Source organism: Natrix helvetica (genome assembly GCF_964273705.1).
Source record: "Natrix helvetica genome assembly, chromosome: 5".
Lineage (NCBI taxonomy): Eukaryota > Metazoa > Chordata > Lepidosauria > Squamata > Natricidae > Natrix > Natrix helvetica.
The window spans coordinates 143,260,087-143,276,694 of record NC_138551.1 but is presented as its reverse complement, the minus strand read 5'-3'; the positions used below and the strand labels follow the sequence as shown (position 1 = coordinate 143,276,694).

Genomic DNA, 16,608 nt, shown 5'->3' with positions numbered 1-16,608 from the left:
CAGGGGGAGAGCCTTCTCTGTGGGAGCGCCTTCCCTCTGGAATGAGCTGCCCCCGGAGCTTCGCATAATCCCCGACCTCCGGTCCTTCCGACGCGCCCGCCTTGGCTTTTCCAGCAAGCCGGCCTGGCCTGTTAATTTTAACTTATTTTTTAAATGTATTGTTCTATGAATTCGATTTGTTTTTTTGGATATGGATTTAATTTTTTTTAACTTTTGGGATGTGTGTTTTTTTAATGTTGTACGCCGCCCTGAGTCCTTTGGGAGAAGGGCGGCATATAAATCCAAATAAACAGTAAAACAAACAGTAAACAGTTCTGCCCATACGTGGAAGTGAAACACAAGATGGCGGCGCCTATGGCGTCACCCAGAGAACCAGTTTGGGGGCGTAGCAGAACTGGGCCTTTGCCGATTCCAGCACATTTGAACCCCAAGCTGCAAATATTCTCTTTTACTGGTCCCCTCCCTCCTTTTCTTTCTTCTTCTTTCTTTCTTTCTTTCTTTCTTTCTTTCTTTCTTTCTTTCTTTCTTTCTCTCTCACCCCTCCTTTTTATTTATTTATTTATTTCTCTCTCCCTCCTTTTCTTTCTTTCTTTCTTTCTTTCTTCCTTCCTTTCTTTCTCTCTCTCTCTCTCCCTCCTTTTTATTTATTTATTTCTCTCTCCCTCCCTCTTTTTATTTCTTCCTTCCTTTCTTCCTTCCTTCCTTTCTTTCTCTCTCTCCCTCCTTTTTATTTATTTATTCATTCATTTCTCCCTCCCTCCCTCCTTTTATTTATTTCTTCCTTCCTTTCTTTCTCTTTCTTTCTCTCTCTCTCTCTCCCTCCTTTTTATTTATTTATTTCTCCCTCCCTGCCTCCTTTTCTTTCTTTCTTCCTTCCTTCCTTCCTTCCTTTCTTTCACTCTCTCTCTCTCTCCTTTTTATTTATTTATTTATTTCTCTCTCCCTCCTTTTCTTTCTTTCTTCCTTTCTTTCTCTCTCTCTCTCCCCCTCCTTTTTATTTATTTATTTCTCTCTCCCTCCCTCTTTTTATTTCTTCCTTCCTTCCTTCCTTCCTTTCTCTCTCTCCCTCCTTTTTATTTATTTATTCATTCATTTCTCCCTCCCTCCTTTTATTTATTTCTTCCTTCCTTCCTTCCTTTCTTTCTCTTTCTTTCTCTCTCTCTCTCCCTCCTTTTTATTTATTTATTTCTCCCTCCCTCCCTCCTTTTCTTTCTTTCTTTCTTCCTTCCTTTCTTTCTCTCTCTCTCTCTCCTTTTTATTTATTTATTTCTCTCTCCCTCCCTCCTTTTATTTCTTCCTTCCTTCCTTCCTTTCTCCCTCTCCCTCCTTTTTATTTATTTATTCATTCATTCATTTCTCCCTCCCTCCTTTTATTTATTTCTTCCTTCCTTCCTTCCTTTCTTTCTCTCTCTCTCTCTCTCCCCCTCCTTTTTATTTATTTATTTATTTCTCCCTCCCTCCCTCCTTTTCTTTCTTTCTTTCTTTCTTTCTTTCTTTCTTTCTTTATTTCTTTCTTTCTTTATTTCTTTCTTTCTTTCCCTTTTCTCGTTTCTTTCTTTCCTCCCTTCCTCCTCCCCCCCTTCCTCCCTCCCTTCCCTTTTGCCTTTCTTTTTTCCTCGGCATTTGCAAAGTAGCTGTTGGAGGGCTTGATTCAAAGTGGAACAAAGGGGGAAAAAATCTACCTGTGGTCAGCCGAACCGATCCAAGCCGATAGGAACCCACCACTGCCCCCCCCCCCCACCGCAGCCCATTTTTGGTTCCAGGAGGCTTCAGGGAGGCCTGCTAGGCTCAAAACAGGAGGGCAGGGGGAGTGCAGTGGGACCGCGCGCGTATGCGCAGGGGGGGCGGGGCAAATTGCATTATGGTTGTGGGCACACGCACGCACACGGTTTCGGACAACGAGGACAAAACGGTTAGCCACCCCTGGTCCAGTCTTGTTTACAGTCCTCATCTTACGGCCAGAGTTGACAGCAGAATTTCAGTTCCTGAACAAGGCAATTGCTAAGCAGGTCGCTCTCGGTTTTACGTCCTTTTTGTCCCACGGCTGTTACGCAAATCGCTGCCATTGTTAAGTGAACCATGCAGTTGTTAAGCGAATCTGGCTCCCCCGTGTTGACTTCGCTTGTGGGAAGCCACAGGTTGGTGACCCCGGGAACGCTGCAACCATCGTAAACACGGGTCAACAGCCAAGCACCCAAGTTTTGAGCATGTGACCGAGGGCGATGCCGCTGCAGTCGTAAGCGCGAGGACCTCTCGTGAATTTGCTTTTTTCTCAGTGCCTTCAAACGGTCGCTAAGTGGACGGTCAGAAGTCGAGGACAATAATGGATTAGGAAAATCGCCCTAACGTTCGACCATCTAATTTTAAGTGCATCCCAGTCTCCTTTACATTCTCTGTTTCTCTCTTGTCGTTCCAGGCTTCCCGAAGTCCGGATTTCGGACAACGGACCTTATGAATGTCACGTGGGGATTTACGACCGGGCGACTCGCGAGAAAGTGGTCCTGGCCTCAGGCAACATTTTTCTCAACGTGATGTGTAAGTAAGAAGCATCTTCCCTTTTAAATCGACTGCTGGGTTTTAGCTGGGAATTCATGCTCTACCTGTGGTTCTCCACCTGTGGGTCGGGACCCCTTTGGGTCCCTTTCACAGGGGTCGCCTAAGACCATCGGAAAACACATATTTTCAAAATAAAATAAAATACGGAAAGCATAAAATAATCTTATGGTTGGGGGGGGGGGTCACCACAACATGAGGAACTGTATTAAAAGGGTCGCGGCATTAGGAAGGTTGAGAGACCCACTGCTCTAACCCCACAAAGTCCTTGTTTCCCCCCACACACACACACACTCCAATATTCCTCCTTTTTGCTTCTTTCTCCTTAATTTTTTTTTTACCTCTCATTTCTTCCTACTGATTTTTCTTCGTCCTGCTTGAGCTCGCCACAACAAGAAAAATACCCCAGTTCCATCATTTTGGGGGATGAGAGGCCCCCCCCCCCAAAAAAAAACCTGGCTGTAATTGGAGCTCTCCGTTCATCTGCCCTCAATTTCTCCTCCCCAGAACTCCTGTTTTCTAAACAGGAAGCCCACCACATTTCCTTCCTTCCTTCCTTCCTTCCTTCCTTCCTTCCTTCCTTCCTTCCTTCCTTCCTTCCTTCCTTCCTTTCTCTTTCTGTCTGTCTGTCTCTGTCTTTCTTTCTTTTTCCTCCCTTCCTCTTTCTTTCTTTCTTTCTTTCTTTCTTTCTGTCCCCCCTTTTCCCCCTTCTTTCTTTCCTTCCTCCCTTCCTCCTTCCTTCCTCTTTCTTCCTCCCTCCCTCCCTCCCTCTTCCTTTCCTCCTTCTTTCCTCTTCCTTTCTTTCTTTCCTTCTCCCCCTTTCTTTTTTTCTTCCTTCCTTCCTTTCCCCCTTCCTTTCCTCCTTCCTTCCTTCCTTCTTCTTTCTTCCTCCCTCCCTCTTTCTCCCTTCCTTCCCCCTTCCTTCCGTCCTTCCTTTCTCTCGTCCTCCCTCTTTCTTTTCTTTCTTTTCTTTCTCTCCTTCTTTCCTCCTTCCTCTTTCTTCCTCCCTCCCTCTTTCTTTCCTTCCCCCCTTCCTTCCTTTCTCTCACCCTCCCTCTTTCTTTCTTTTCCCTATTTCCTTCCTTCCTTCCTCTTTCTTTCTCCCTCCCTTTCCTTTTCAACGTGGGAGTTGAGGAAAAAAAATAATAAGTGGGGGAAAAAATCACATGTTTTCTTTGCAGGTTCTTTTCTTCCTTTCCTTTCCCTTCACTTCCGTTTCCTTCCTTCCATCCTTGGGGGTGAGGGGTCTTTAACCCCAGGGTTGAAACAAGGGGTCCTTGGCGCTCTCTTGAGCGTGGCGGCTTCCTTGCCGACATTTCGTGACGCAACTACGTAATGCCATCCATGCTGATAACGTCACAATTTGCTAACGCAACGTCTGCAAGGGGAGAGGAGGGGGAGAAACCACCCAGATTTCTTTAGATTTTCTTTAGAGTTTTCCCATCAAGACCTGCTGGCAAATCCTGCTGATTCTTTCTTGATATCACCCAGGTTGTTTTTTCCTCACACAGCTTCCCTGCAGGTCCTCCCTCCTCTAAACCTGGTTTCTGTGATGCATCACAGCATCTTTTCAAAGTGCAGAGCCACTTATCTATAAGAGCTTGTCTGGATTATTATGCCAGGAGGTGATCAGGACCTTTTACTCTTTGACTTCCTCCCTCCATGAATTTTAGAAGAGGGGTGAAAACAGGGGGAAGGAAGTCTTTTCTCCCCAATCTACTAAAAAATAAAATAAAAATAAAAAAACCCCACCTGCATTTCTTAGACTGAATCACTCAATAACTCACCGCTGGCCTGCAGACCTTCTGTTACCCACCTTACCCGCCACGGTAGCCTTTTTTTTCCTCCTCATTTTTAAAAAATAATTTATACCCAGAGGGCACCCGGCTGACTGGCTGGCGGTTGGACGCATACATATTGAGTTGTTGGTTGCATCGTTGCTACAGTTTTTCATCATCGCACGTTTCCCCCCCCCCTCCCCGCTTCCCCAGTGCGCTCATTTTGTGACTTCTGTTTTAAAAGAGATCTTTTGTGCCGCAAGGTGTGTGTGTGGGTGGGTGTGTGTGGGTGTGTGGGTGTCCAAGGCTAGGGATTTGTTGCTCCCTCCAAACCAGAGCTTCGCGGCATAGGGTGCCCTGCTTCCCAAATAATATTGTTGCTGTTGTTAGTTGTGACGTCGTGTCCGACCCACCGCGACCCAACGGACGACGTTCCTCCAGGCCTTCCTGTCCTCTCCCATCCTCTGGAGTCCATTGAAGCTCACCCCAACTGCTTCGGTGACTCCATCCAGCCACCTCCTTCTCTGTCATCCCCTTCTTCTCTTGCCCTCCATCGTTCCCAGCATGAGGCTCTTCTCCAGGGAGTCCTTCTTCCTTCTCATCAGGTGGCCAAAGGATTGGAGTTTCCTCTTCAGGATCTGGCCTTCTAAAGAGCAGTCAGGGTTGATCTCCTTTAGGACTGACCGGTTGGATGGCCTTGCAGTCCAAGGAACTCGCAGGAGTCTTTTTCTCCAGCACCAGAGTTCAAAGGCCTCCGTTCTTTGGCGCTCAGCCTTTGCCCTCCCTCTTTCCCAGCATGAGGCTCTTCTCCAGGGAGTCCTTCTTCCTTCTCATCAGGTGTCCATTTGAGTTTCCTCTTCAGGATCCCAATGAATAATCATAATTTAAAAGTGAGCAGGGTGTCTGTCGCCATGCCGGAGAAAACTTGGAAGACCCTTCTCTTTGTCAATCTGGACTTTGGCACTCCAAGGAGGTGGTTGGAGTGTGGGAGGTTGAGGTTGAGGCTGACACACACACACACACACACACACACACACACACAGTCCGTGAGTCTTACAGCGAGACTGTCGCAGTGGGGTGAGTTGTGCCAAGCGTCAAAGCAAAGCAGCTGTTGGAGCTCTTGTTTACCGGCAGCGTCGTGGTACCTGATGTTGACAGATGAGATCAGGTGGGAACTGGGACCGGTTCGTCACCGGCTGTTCTGCATTGCGGAAACTTCGCAGGGTTTAGAGTACTTCTCGGAACAGCGAGACCCACCTCCTCTCTGTTCTCGGGTGGCAACTTTCCCCAGGGACCCCCCCCCGCCCCCAAGCTTCTGGTCTGTGATTGATCCTACCTGTGTCCAGTTGGCAAATTCAGAAAGAGAAAGTCCGGGGACATTGTTTTTTTATGTATAATTATTATATATTATATAAATGTCGCATTATATAAAGTGTAAAAGTTTCCTGAATAAACCGCATTGGCACAGAAGAAGCAAAACCGGCTCTGGGATTCCCTATGCCAAAGCAAGCATAGTTATTTCCCCCTTTTTTCCCCCACCATCCATTATATCCATGAGGGTGTTCCAGTAATGGAGGCTTTCAAGAAGAGTTGGTCCGGAATGGTATAGGATTTCCTGCTTGAGCAGGGGGTTGGACTAGAAGACCTCCCAAGGTCCCTTCCAACTCTTATTCTACCATCCCGGATCCATAAATCAGTGGAAAGATTGGCTTCCAGAAGTTGTGGGTGCTCCTTCACTGGAGGATATCAAGAAGAGAATGGACACTCATGTCTCTGGCATGCTATAGGACAGTGACGGCTAATCTTTTTCTCCTCGCATGTTGAAATTGTGCGCAGGTGTGCAACAGGGTGTGCATGCATGCCCACGGCCATAATGCAATGCGCCCTGTCCCCGATGCATGCGCGTGGAACATCCCCCCCAGCGCTCGCCCCCATGCATGCGTGGGACCCCTCCCCTCAGTGCCCCCGTTTTGGGCCTAACAGGCCTCCCTGAAGCCTCCTGGGACCAAAAATGGGTTGTGGGAGTGCGCCCACGCATGGATGCGTGACCCCTGCATATGTGCCCGTCTCCCGCATGTGCGGCAGAGACCCCAAAATCAGCTGGCTGGTGGGAGGTGCATGCGCAAGCACGGTGGAGCTGAGCTGGGCGATGGCTCGTCTGCCCGCAGAGAGGGCTCCACCTACCTCCTGTGGCACATGTCCCATAGATTTGCCATCACGACTATAGGGGGTTAGACTAGAAGACCTCCAAGGGCCCCTTCCAGCTCTGTTTTTCTCCCAAGACCCAACTATATAATACAATACAATACAATACAATACAATAGTAGAGTTGAAAGGGACCTTGGAGGTCTTCTAGTCCAACCCCCTGCCTAGGCAGAAAACCCTATACCGTTTCAGACAAATAGCGATCCAACATCTTCTTAAAGACTTCCAGTGTTGGGGCATTCACAACTTCTGGAGGCAAGTTGTTCCACTGATTCATTGTTCTGTCAGGAAGTTTCTCCTCAGTTCTAAGTTGCTTCTCTCCTTGATTAGTTTCCACCCATTGCTTCTTGTTCTACCCTCAGGTGCTTTGGAGAATAGTTTGACTCCCTCTTCTTTGTGGCAACCCCTGAGATATTGGAAGACTGCTATCATGTCTCCCCTAGTCCTTCTTTCTATTAAACTAGACATACCCAGTTCCTGCAACCGTTCTTCATATGTTTTAGTCTCCAGTCCCCTAATCATCTTTGTTGCTCTTCTCTGCACTCTTTCTAGAGTCTCCACATCTTTTTTACAGCGTGGGGACCAGAACTGAATGCCGTATTCCAAGTGTGGCCTTACCAAGGCATTATAAAGTGGTATTAACTAACCCAGGAGCAGAGAGACTGACAGAGAATTCAAAGACGGGCTCGTTAAAAAAGCTTCCATAGGAAAACAGATGGTCAGTGAGAATTTCCCTCTTGCCGCAGATAAACTGGGCTGACGGAATTACATATTTTAAAACCAAACGAACAAAAATAAAATAAAATAAAAGGAGGGGGGCCAGTGGGTACCTTTAAAACTTAACAAATTCCCTGCAGCTCCGAGTTATCATAGGTCACACAGCCCTCTCTACCGGAGGCTGTTTTAAAAATAATAATTAGGTGCGGGGGGCCAAAGGGCCGTGAAATCCAAAGACGGCAATCCTGTAATATTTCCGTGCTTAGGCACTCATGTTTACAGCAGGAAGAGTTTTAAAAGATCGCTAATTGCTGCTGGGTTGAAAGCGAGAAGGGGGTTTCATCTTTGTGTGAGTTTTCATCTTCGCGTAAAGCTGCCACCGGCTCTGCTCTCTGTAGCATTTTCAGGGCTATTCAGATCCAACAGACCGTTGCGGTATCCCTTTTCGGTGGAGGTAAGATTTGCGGGTATGCATGAGAGGGAAAGAAGAATAGGCAGAAATTCATCTCCATGCTTTGCATTTTCCAGCCGGTATTTTAAAAAAAAAACCCACCTTGGGTGGGTTTTGCAGGGCAGAAATATTCCCCTTGAAAATTGGGGGGGGGGGTCGGGAAATGCGGAAAGAAATTGCGGAAAATGCGAAAAAAGGAATAAAAGCCTGTGAAAAATGCAAGCATCAGAGAAAAATGATTGCCACAAAATAGAGGAATACATCAGGAGAAATAATGTGTCACAAAAGTGAAGGGAGTAGACATTTTTTTAAAAGAAACAGGAGAAGGGAAACAGAGAGAGAGAGAGAGAGAAGGAAAAATGCATATAATGATAGATAACAACTTAGATATGTAGAAAAGTGCCAGGAAGTTTCTCATCTCTTTGAATCTTTACTGCTGAGGTAGTTGTGAGCGGTTCATTCGGAGGGTGTTCTTCGGACAGGCCAGACGGACCTGTTGGCTCGGCAGCTTCGCTTGGTGGAAGCTCCTGGAACCTTTCACAGGCCGCAGCTGGAGCTTCTAGAGCCGGTTCGCTCGGAGCTCGCTGCGGGCCTGCAACACAAGTAGCTAAGTATCCCGGTGTCTTCGGGTTTGAGTTGGCTGTGGAAGGAGTGACTTTGTGCTCCTTTTGGGTAGGGCTTTGGCTAACTCATGCAGGAGTTACCTCTGGCTGCCTAAGAGTGGAGTTGGAGAGGCGGTCACGGAGTTGGTCAATGTGCCTTCTCCAATTCCGACCGTCCTCAAGCTCTACGAGATAAGAGCGAGGCCCGGTGATGCCTATCACTGTGGCAGGAATCCACAGAGTTCCCCCTGCGTAGTTGTGGGCGTAAACTGAATCCCCTACGCTAATTTTGCTTGTGGAGTCTGGGGCGATGGTTTGGGTGTAGCCAGTCTAAGTGGGACCTTAGCCGGCGATCCATGAGAAGCTCGGAAGGGCTTCTCCCTGTAGTAGCGCTTGGCATGATGTGTTGAATTAAGAGATAATGATCAACCCGTGTTTGCCAATCTCCCGGATCCATCCTGGAGATTTTGCAGATCTCACCATTCTCTCCGCCTGACCATTGGAGGCCGGATGGAATGGTGCAACCAGGGCATGTCTGATTCCCTGTGCTGCTAAGTAGGTCTTGAATTGCATGGCCGTGAATTGGGGCCCATTGTCAGAGACCAGGGCATCGGGCAGGCCATGTGTGGAGAAGTCTCCGTAGCACCTTGATGACCGCTTCTGCCATAGTGGAGGTCATGAGGACTACCTCTAGCCATTTCGAGTAGGTGTCCACAACTACTAAGAATGTCTGGCCATGAACTGGGTCAGCAAAATCTATGTGCACCCTAGACTGTGGTGCTTGAGGTCACTCCCACTCCTTAGCGGGCGCTTCTGGGGGAGCTGGTCTGGACTCCTGGTACGGTGTGCAGATAGCCACCCATTCTTCGATCTCCCTGTCCATGTTAGGCCACCACATGTAAAGACTTCATCCTGACAATTCCAGGATGCCCTACGTGTAAAACCTCTAATACTGCAACTCGCAGTTTGGATGGAACAACGACCCAGTCCCCCCACACCAAACAGCCATTAATAACAGACAATTCATCTCTCTTACAATAATACATTTTGAAATCAGACCCAACAGGCCCTTTGGGCCACCACTCCCACACCCAGTTCAAAACTTGTTTGATGGTGGAGACCTTTGCAGAGTGGCAGGCAACGTCACTAGACGAGACAGGACCAGTTTCTAAGCAGTCAATAAGAAGGACTGGCGTCTCGGGGGCAGGGTCTGCAAGAAGTTCTGGCAGCGGGCAGCGACTCAACTCGTTGGCATGCCCCAAAGTGGAGCCTGGTCGATGGATGAGACGACAGGTGTAGACCACTAGGAAAATAGTCCATCTGGTCATTCGCGGTGATAATGACACAGCAGTAGGTTGGTCCCCAGCCAGCAAGCCCAGTAGCAGTTTGTGGTCCATAATAAGTTCGAAATCACGGGTAGAGGTACTCATGGAACCTTTTTACACTGACCACTGCAGCCAAAGCCTCACGGTCCAGCTGGCTGTAGTTCCGCTCGGCAGCGGACAAGGTCCTTGAGTAATAGGCTATGGGAGCCTCGTTTCCATTGGGCATGTGGTGTCTGAGGACGGCTACGACGCCAAATGGGGAAGTGTTGCAAGTTAACACCAGTGGCAGGGTCTGGCTATACTGAGCCAGGAACGTGTCTGCTGACAGTAGTCATTTTACCGCGGCTGCTTCAGCTCTGCCCCAGGACCACTTCGCGTTCTTTGCCAGGAGACGATGTAAAGGCTCAGCAACAGTGGCTTTCTGCTTAAGAAAGACACTGTAGAAATTAAGGAGCCCGAGGAACGCCTGCAGCTCGGTTTGATTGCAAGGTGTAGGGGCGTCCTGGATTGCTTTAATTTTTTTAGTGGTCGGGTGAATTCCAGAGCCATCGATTAGGTACCCTAAGAATTCAACCCTTGGCACGTTAATTTGGCATATTTCTTTTTTGAGACAGAGGCCTTTGTCTCTAATTTGAGCCAAAACAGTCCGTAAACGTTTGAAAAGTTGCACCTCATTTGCAGCCAATACCAAGATGTCGTCAAAATAGGGGACGACTCCTGGAATCCACTGCGAAAGCCGTTCCATGACGCTTTGGAACAGTCCAGGGGCGATACTAACTCCAAATTGCAGGCGGTTACATTTGAATGCACCCCTGTGCGTCACAATGGTTTGGGCCTCCGCCGTAGCGCCATCTACAGGCAATTGTCCAATTTAGCGATTACTTTTCCGGGGCCTAAAGAATGTAATAAATGCTGTACAATGGGTACAGGGTAAGCGCTTTGTTGTAACGCTTTATTGATTGTGCATTTGTAGTCCATGCAGATGCGGACAGACCCATCAGATTTGACAGGGGGGACTATAGGGGTCTCCCAGTGTGCGTGATAAACTGGCTCTAGGATTCCCTGGCCTATGAGCTTGTCAATTTCCAGATCAATTTTAGGGTGGAGAGCGAAAGGTACTCTCCTGGGTTTTAGCCTGATAGGGGCTATGTTGGGGTCCAAATTAAAAGAGATTGGGGTCCCCACATACTTACCTAGACCGGTGCCGAAGAAGTCCTTGAACTCCTTAAAAATTCTTTAGCGCTCTCATCTTTCAAGGCGTTGATACTGGTCACTTCTAGGCCCAGGTCTTCGAACCAGTCAAGCCCCAGGAGGGTCTGCAGGTCACCGCTGACCACCGCCACTGGGAGCTGGCCGCTGTAGTTTTTGAATTGCACCTGGAAGGTGCCCTGGCCCACGATGGGGACTCGGTTCCCCTGGTAATCGTGAAGGCAGATGTCAGGGGTGCGTAGATGCTGCTTCTTCAGGCTAGGGATAACCCGCTTGAGTGTAGACCACGGCATGATGGTCAGTGATGACCCCGTGTCGATCTCCATTTCGCATGGAGAGCCCTCGATGAGGACTGTGACCTTCAGATTTTTTGGCCGCCTAGTGCGGACTTGGCCAATTGAGGTGTGGTAGATGACTCTGGTGTCACCCTCTGAGTACCATGGTGGCGGCTGCCATGCCCCTTGGTTGGGACTCTGCTGGTGGTTAGGTCAGCTTCTAGGCTTCCAGGTCCTCGTGGGGTGCTCGTTTCTGCAAACCTTGGCGATGTGCCCCTTTCCCTCGCAGCGCTGGCAGATAGCGTCGCGGAAATGGCAAGACGATCTGGCATAGTCTCCTCCGCAGCTTGCACAAGGCGGGAAATGCTGTTCAAATTTGTGCACCAGCTTGCCGCGCCTTCTGCGCATGCGGCAGCTGTCATCTTCATCTTCTGAGCTCTCAGCCTCTGCAGCCTCGCGATGTACGCGTGCGCTCTTTCGCACATCTTGTGGAGTGCTTTGGCGCTGCAGGGTTTCTGTAGACTTAACGGCAGATTTGGATGCCCTGGCTTCGTCCAAGGCAATTTGTAGAGTGAGATTAGATTTGGCAAAAATCTCCTCTGTAAATTAATGCCCCTTTCTTAGCGCCGCAATGTACCCGTTGATCGATTCACCTTCGTTCTGATTGCAAATATTAAATTCGTGCCGGTGGACGTGCTTAGACAGCTTGGGAGTGTAGTGTGTCCTCAGCATCTGTTGGAGCACCAACCAAGCGACCGATTGTAGCGGCGTTGGCTCAGATAGGCCTTTGGCTGTTTCAAACACTCCCCGTCCACAGTAACCCAGGAACATGTTCTTCTTGCGGCTTTCAGAAAGGCCCATGAGGTCGTCTGCTTTGAGGAAGCAGTCGAACCTCAGCATATACGATTCCCAGTGCTCGGTGACTGAGTTGTACGGAGTTGGTGGGGCGTGCATGGCCATTTTGTGTTCTGGGGGCGTTTTGAGTTTGCCGCTCAAAAATGGCTGCTCGAAGCCGCGCTGTGCTCTGGGCTGGATTTACTTGCTGGATTGCTACACTCTTTTTGGTTTGCCTAGTTGCCTTCCAATCCCATCCTCGTCGCCAGTGTTAGATCGGATAATGGAAAGGCACACTCAGGCTTAGGCAACAAGAGCTCTTGTTGGAGAAGAAGAAGAAGAAGAAGAAGAAGAAGAAGAAGAAGAAGAAGAAGAAGAAGAAGAAGAAGAGGAAGAGGAGGAGGAGGAGGAGGAGGAGGAGGAGGAGGAGGAGGAGGAGGGGGGGGGAGGAGGAGAAGAAGAAGAAGAAGAAGAAGGGGAGGAGGAGAAGAAGAAGAGAAGAAGGGGGAAGGAGGAGATGTCCCTCAAATCTGAATTCTTCTTCTTCTGTTAGCATTTAGGTCTTGGTTCTGAAGGACTTTTCTTTAGTTCCTTCTATCCCTCTTTCTCTCATCAGTCCCTCATTTTGATTTGACAGGTCCCCTTTTCCCCCAGATGCATCCTGTCAGCCACTGCAGCCAGAAAAGAATAATTCATTTCCTAACAGGAAACCAAAAGATGTAATTAACTGAGGGAGGGGGGTCCTAGGAGACCCCCCCCGCCTTTCCATCATAAAACAGTCTCATAAATAGAACTGGCCCTTTTGACAAGGCCAATGAAGTCCCAGAGTTGAGACCCGTGATGATGTACTTCCTTAAGTTACTTCTCTTAATTCAGCCGGGGGGGAAGAAAAGACGGCGTTCGTGGACATTTCCACATATATTGCCACAAACATTTCCTAGTTTCGGGCCACATGAGAAAATAAAGGAGGGTGGAGGACATGTTTCCACCGCTGCTGCTTTTTTTTTTTTTAATTTAAACTCTGTGTATGAAAGGGAGGAGGTTGACGATGGGTGCAAGGTTTACCTCCCCATTTTGCACAGATCAGCTGCACTGTGATTGATCAATTATGCCTCCTCTGATTTTATTAAGGTCTTGGTGACCATGTAGGCCAGGGGTGTCCAAACTTGGGAACTTTAAGACTTGTGGACTTCAACTCCCAGAATTCCCCAGCCAGCTGGCTGGGGAATTCTGGGAGTTGAAGTCCACAAGCCTTAAAGTTCCCAAGTTTGGACACCCCTGATGTAGGCAAATCTTCTCCGGGATGATCTACTCTCAACCAGATCTGTCAACTGTCCCATTGGCATGTGCAGTAAAAGAAACTCCTAGGACCGTGATGGCGAACCTATGGCACGCATGACACAGGTGGCACGTGGAGCCCTCTCCGTCGCCCAGCTCAACTCCACCATGCATGCGTGCGTGCCTCCCACCGGCCAGCTGATTTTTGGGTCTTTCCCATGCATGCAGGAAACACATGCGTATCAGGGGGTGGGGGGGAGTGCAGTGTGCACCCCATGCCCCGTTTTTGGTCCCAGGCGGCTTCAGGGAGGCCTGCTAGGCCTAAAACAGGGTGTGGGGGAGTGTGGCACTCCACCCCCCCATTCTCAGTTTTTGGTTCCAGAAGGCTGCAGGGAGGCCTGCTAGGCCCAAAACAGGGTGTGTGGGGGGGTGCACCCTCCCCGCAGCGCACTTCTGGTCCCAGGAGGCTTCAGGGAGGCTTGCTAGGCCCAAAACAGGGTGTGGGGGAGTGTGGTGCCCCCTATGGTTGGTTTTTTGTCCCAGCAGGCTTCAGGTAGGCCTGCTAGGCCCAAAACGCGGTGTGGAGGAGTGTGCCCCCCCATTCTCCGTTTTTGGTTCCAGAAGGCTTCAGGGAGGCCTGCTAGGCCCAAAACAGGGTGTGGGGGAGTGTGGCACTCCCCCCCTCCATTCTCCGTTTTTGGTTCCAGAAGGCTTCAGGGAGGCCTGCTAGGCCCAAAGCAGGGTGTGGGGAGACTGTGGCGCCCCCAATGGTTTTTTTTGTGGTCCCAGGAGGCTTCAGGGAGGCCTGCTAGGCCCAAAACAGGGCCCGAGGGGGTGCACCCTCCCCGCAGCACATTTTTGGTTCCAGGAGGCTTCAGGGAGGCTTGCTAGGCCCAAAAAGCGGCGTGGGGGTTGCGCGCATGCGTGAGGGGGAATGCAGGGAAGTCTTGCGCATGCGTGGAGGATGCATGGGGGAGGTTAGTGCACATGCATAGGGGAGAGCACATTGCATTATGGGTGTGGGCACGTATGTGCGTAATTTCGCCCTGCAAGGACAAAAAGGGTGTAACTTTACTGACAGATCCATATAGGTGCGGAACAAGCAAAGCCAGTTCTAAGGTTTTGGCGGGAGGCGCATCATACATAAAAACCCTTTTTTCCTTCCCCCGGGCCGCCCAGTGTCCACTGTCCACCAATCCAGATTAAGCATTTTATTTTGGGGAAAGATTTCTGCACCTTTCGAAAGACTTCAGCATCGGACCTTGGGGTTGCGAGATTTTCTCAGGCTGCAAACGGCTCATGTACATTCTTTTTCTCCCTCCTAGCTGTCCATACCTTCCAATCCTACCCCATTCCTATTTCTATCACTTGTCAAGCTGCGAGCGGAAAGAAGCCCCTTGTATATCAACCTTGTCAAGAGCCTTCACGCTGTCTCCTCCGCCTGTAATCCAGTCTCGTCCACTTGCTGCTGGTCATCTCCTTCCATCTTGCTCCTTTCCTAGTTCCTCTTATCAAATCTTCTTCAATGTCCAAAACTTCTCCTTAGTTCCAGGTTGTTTCTCACCTTCATTAGTTTCCATCCATTGCTTCTTGTCCTGCCTTCGGGTGCTTTGGAGAATAGGCTGACCCCTTTTTCTTTGGGGCAGCCCCTCAAATACTGGAATACCTCTATCATGTCACCCCTTGTCCTTCTTTTCTCTAGGCTGGCCATACCCAATTCCTGCAACCGTTCTTTATCTGATTAACCTGCTGTCAGGCCTGTAGTTATGTTCTTTTTAGGATCTTTGGCCTGCCACACTTTCTTATAATTTCCTATGCTGTTTCATTAGTGTAGTAGTTGGGAGGGGGGAATAGAAAGGAGTAGGATTGTGGAATGTATTGTTGACACTCTTTTATAGAAGCTCAAGGTCATCTTTTGTCTCCGCACCTCGACACCTGACCGGAAGCAGAGGGGTGTAGATGCCAGCGTGGAAGATGATGATTGGAACATGTGATGGATTATGGGGTGTGGGGATAAGATCATGAACTTTCAACTGGGTGGAATTCCAGGATGCAGATCAGAGTTGGAATTCCATAGCCGTGCTAACTTGCCTGTTATGAATAAATGGGAACTTTAAGGAAGATTCTGCCTTGAACAATGATTTATTTCATACATGGTATTTAGAACGCTAACACCTGCAGCTCTAATCTCGCTGACCGACTATGCCTATCCTCTCTGCTCTACCTGCCCATGGATCAGGAGGAGGTGTGGACTCCACCTCCTCCTCATTGCTAATGGGTGGCAGCTGCTCCCAGGCCTCACCTGGGGCCACCTGGCAGCCTCAGCCTGTCCCTAATTCAATTGACCCAGCTGAGGCTTCTGCATCAGGCTAGCATTCTCCAAGTCCCAATCCTGACCAACACTCAGCTCCACATATTCCTCATTCTCCTCCTCTGAACTGGCATCTGGAGAGGGACCCAGGGAGAGATCCACAACAGCCTGGTCACTTGAGCCTCCAATGAATTGATTGACTCTAGGACAGGGGTCCCCAAACCCCTGATCCGTAGTCCAGCATCGTTCTGCAGCATGCCAGAAACCGGGCTGCGCAAACAAGCAAAGCCCCATCCGTGTCAACTCGCAAAGCATCCCTGGCCTGCCCTCAAATTGCCATAGGCAAGGGGGATGGGGAACTAACGACAGCAGCCACAAACAGAAGCACATTCCACGCATATTTTTCTAAAGGCTGTCTCCCAGGTTACCCGCAGCTGCTGGAGGAGCGTGATTTCTACAGCCCGCGAAAGTACTCCGTTGGAAAATGTGATTTATGACACACCCTGGGGGGGGAGGGGGAAACAGGGTCATAATTGGGTTGTAAGTTATGTGGGGTCAGAGTTGGCTTCACTTGGGTACTGCCGACTTGTTGCTCCTAATAAATAACTGGATTTCTTTTGAAGCTTGGCTCGAGACTCATGGTTTAATGAGGGCATCTGTCGGAACCCTGACAATCTGCGGGATGCAGGCAGTACACGAAACCACGTTTCCCTCTGTTCCGTGGAAAAAACTCTCTCCACGGAACCCATCCCTGGTGCCTCAAAAGGTTGGAGGGCAGGGGCACTGCTGTAGGGCCCACTTGGTACAACCCACCCAACACCAATGTTTGAGAGTGCCCAGATTAGAGAGAATTGGCAGCTCGTCAAAATGCTGAGCTTGATTATTGTGCCATCCGTATTTGGTAACCTCGTGAGATCTACCCCATTGAGAAGGTAGATGCTCCCCTTGCTTGGACCTTCAACAGGTCAAGGAAAACACACTCCATCTTCTTCTTCCCTCTGGAATGGACAGAAAAATAAATTTGAGAGAAAGCTTCTGCTCACCCAGGTTGACCTTTGGGTATCTCGCCT

At 49.3% G+C, this 16,608-nt stretch overlaps 1 protein-coding gene across 2 annotated transcripts in view; it reads left to right on the top strand.

Moving 5' to 3' along the window:
- Positions 1-16,608, top strand: part of IGSF21 (immunoglobin superfamily member 21) — a 219,966-nt gene that overhangs the window by 160,352 nt on the left and 43,006 nt on the right. For both annotated transcript variants that reach the window (XM_081954668.1, XM_081954667.1), the window contains exon 4: positions 2,417-2,535. In XM_081954668.1, the coding sequence (XP_081810794.1) occupies positions 2,417-2,535 (119 nt within the window). The remainder of the gene's footprint in view (positions 1-2,416; positions 2,536-16,608) is intronic.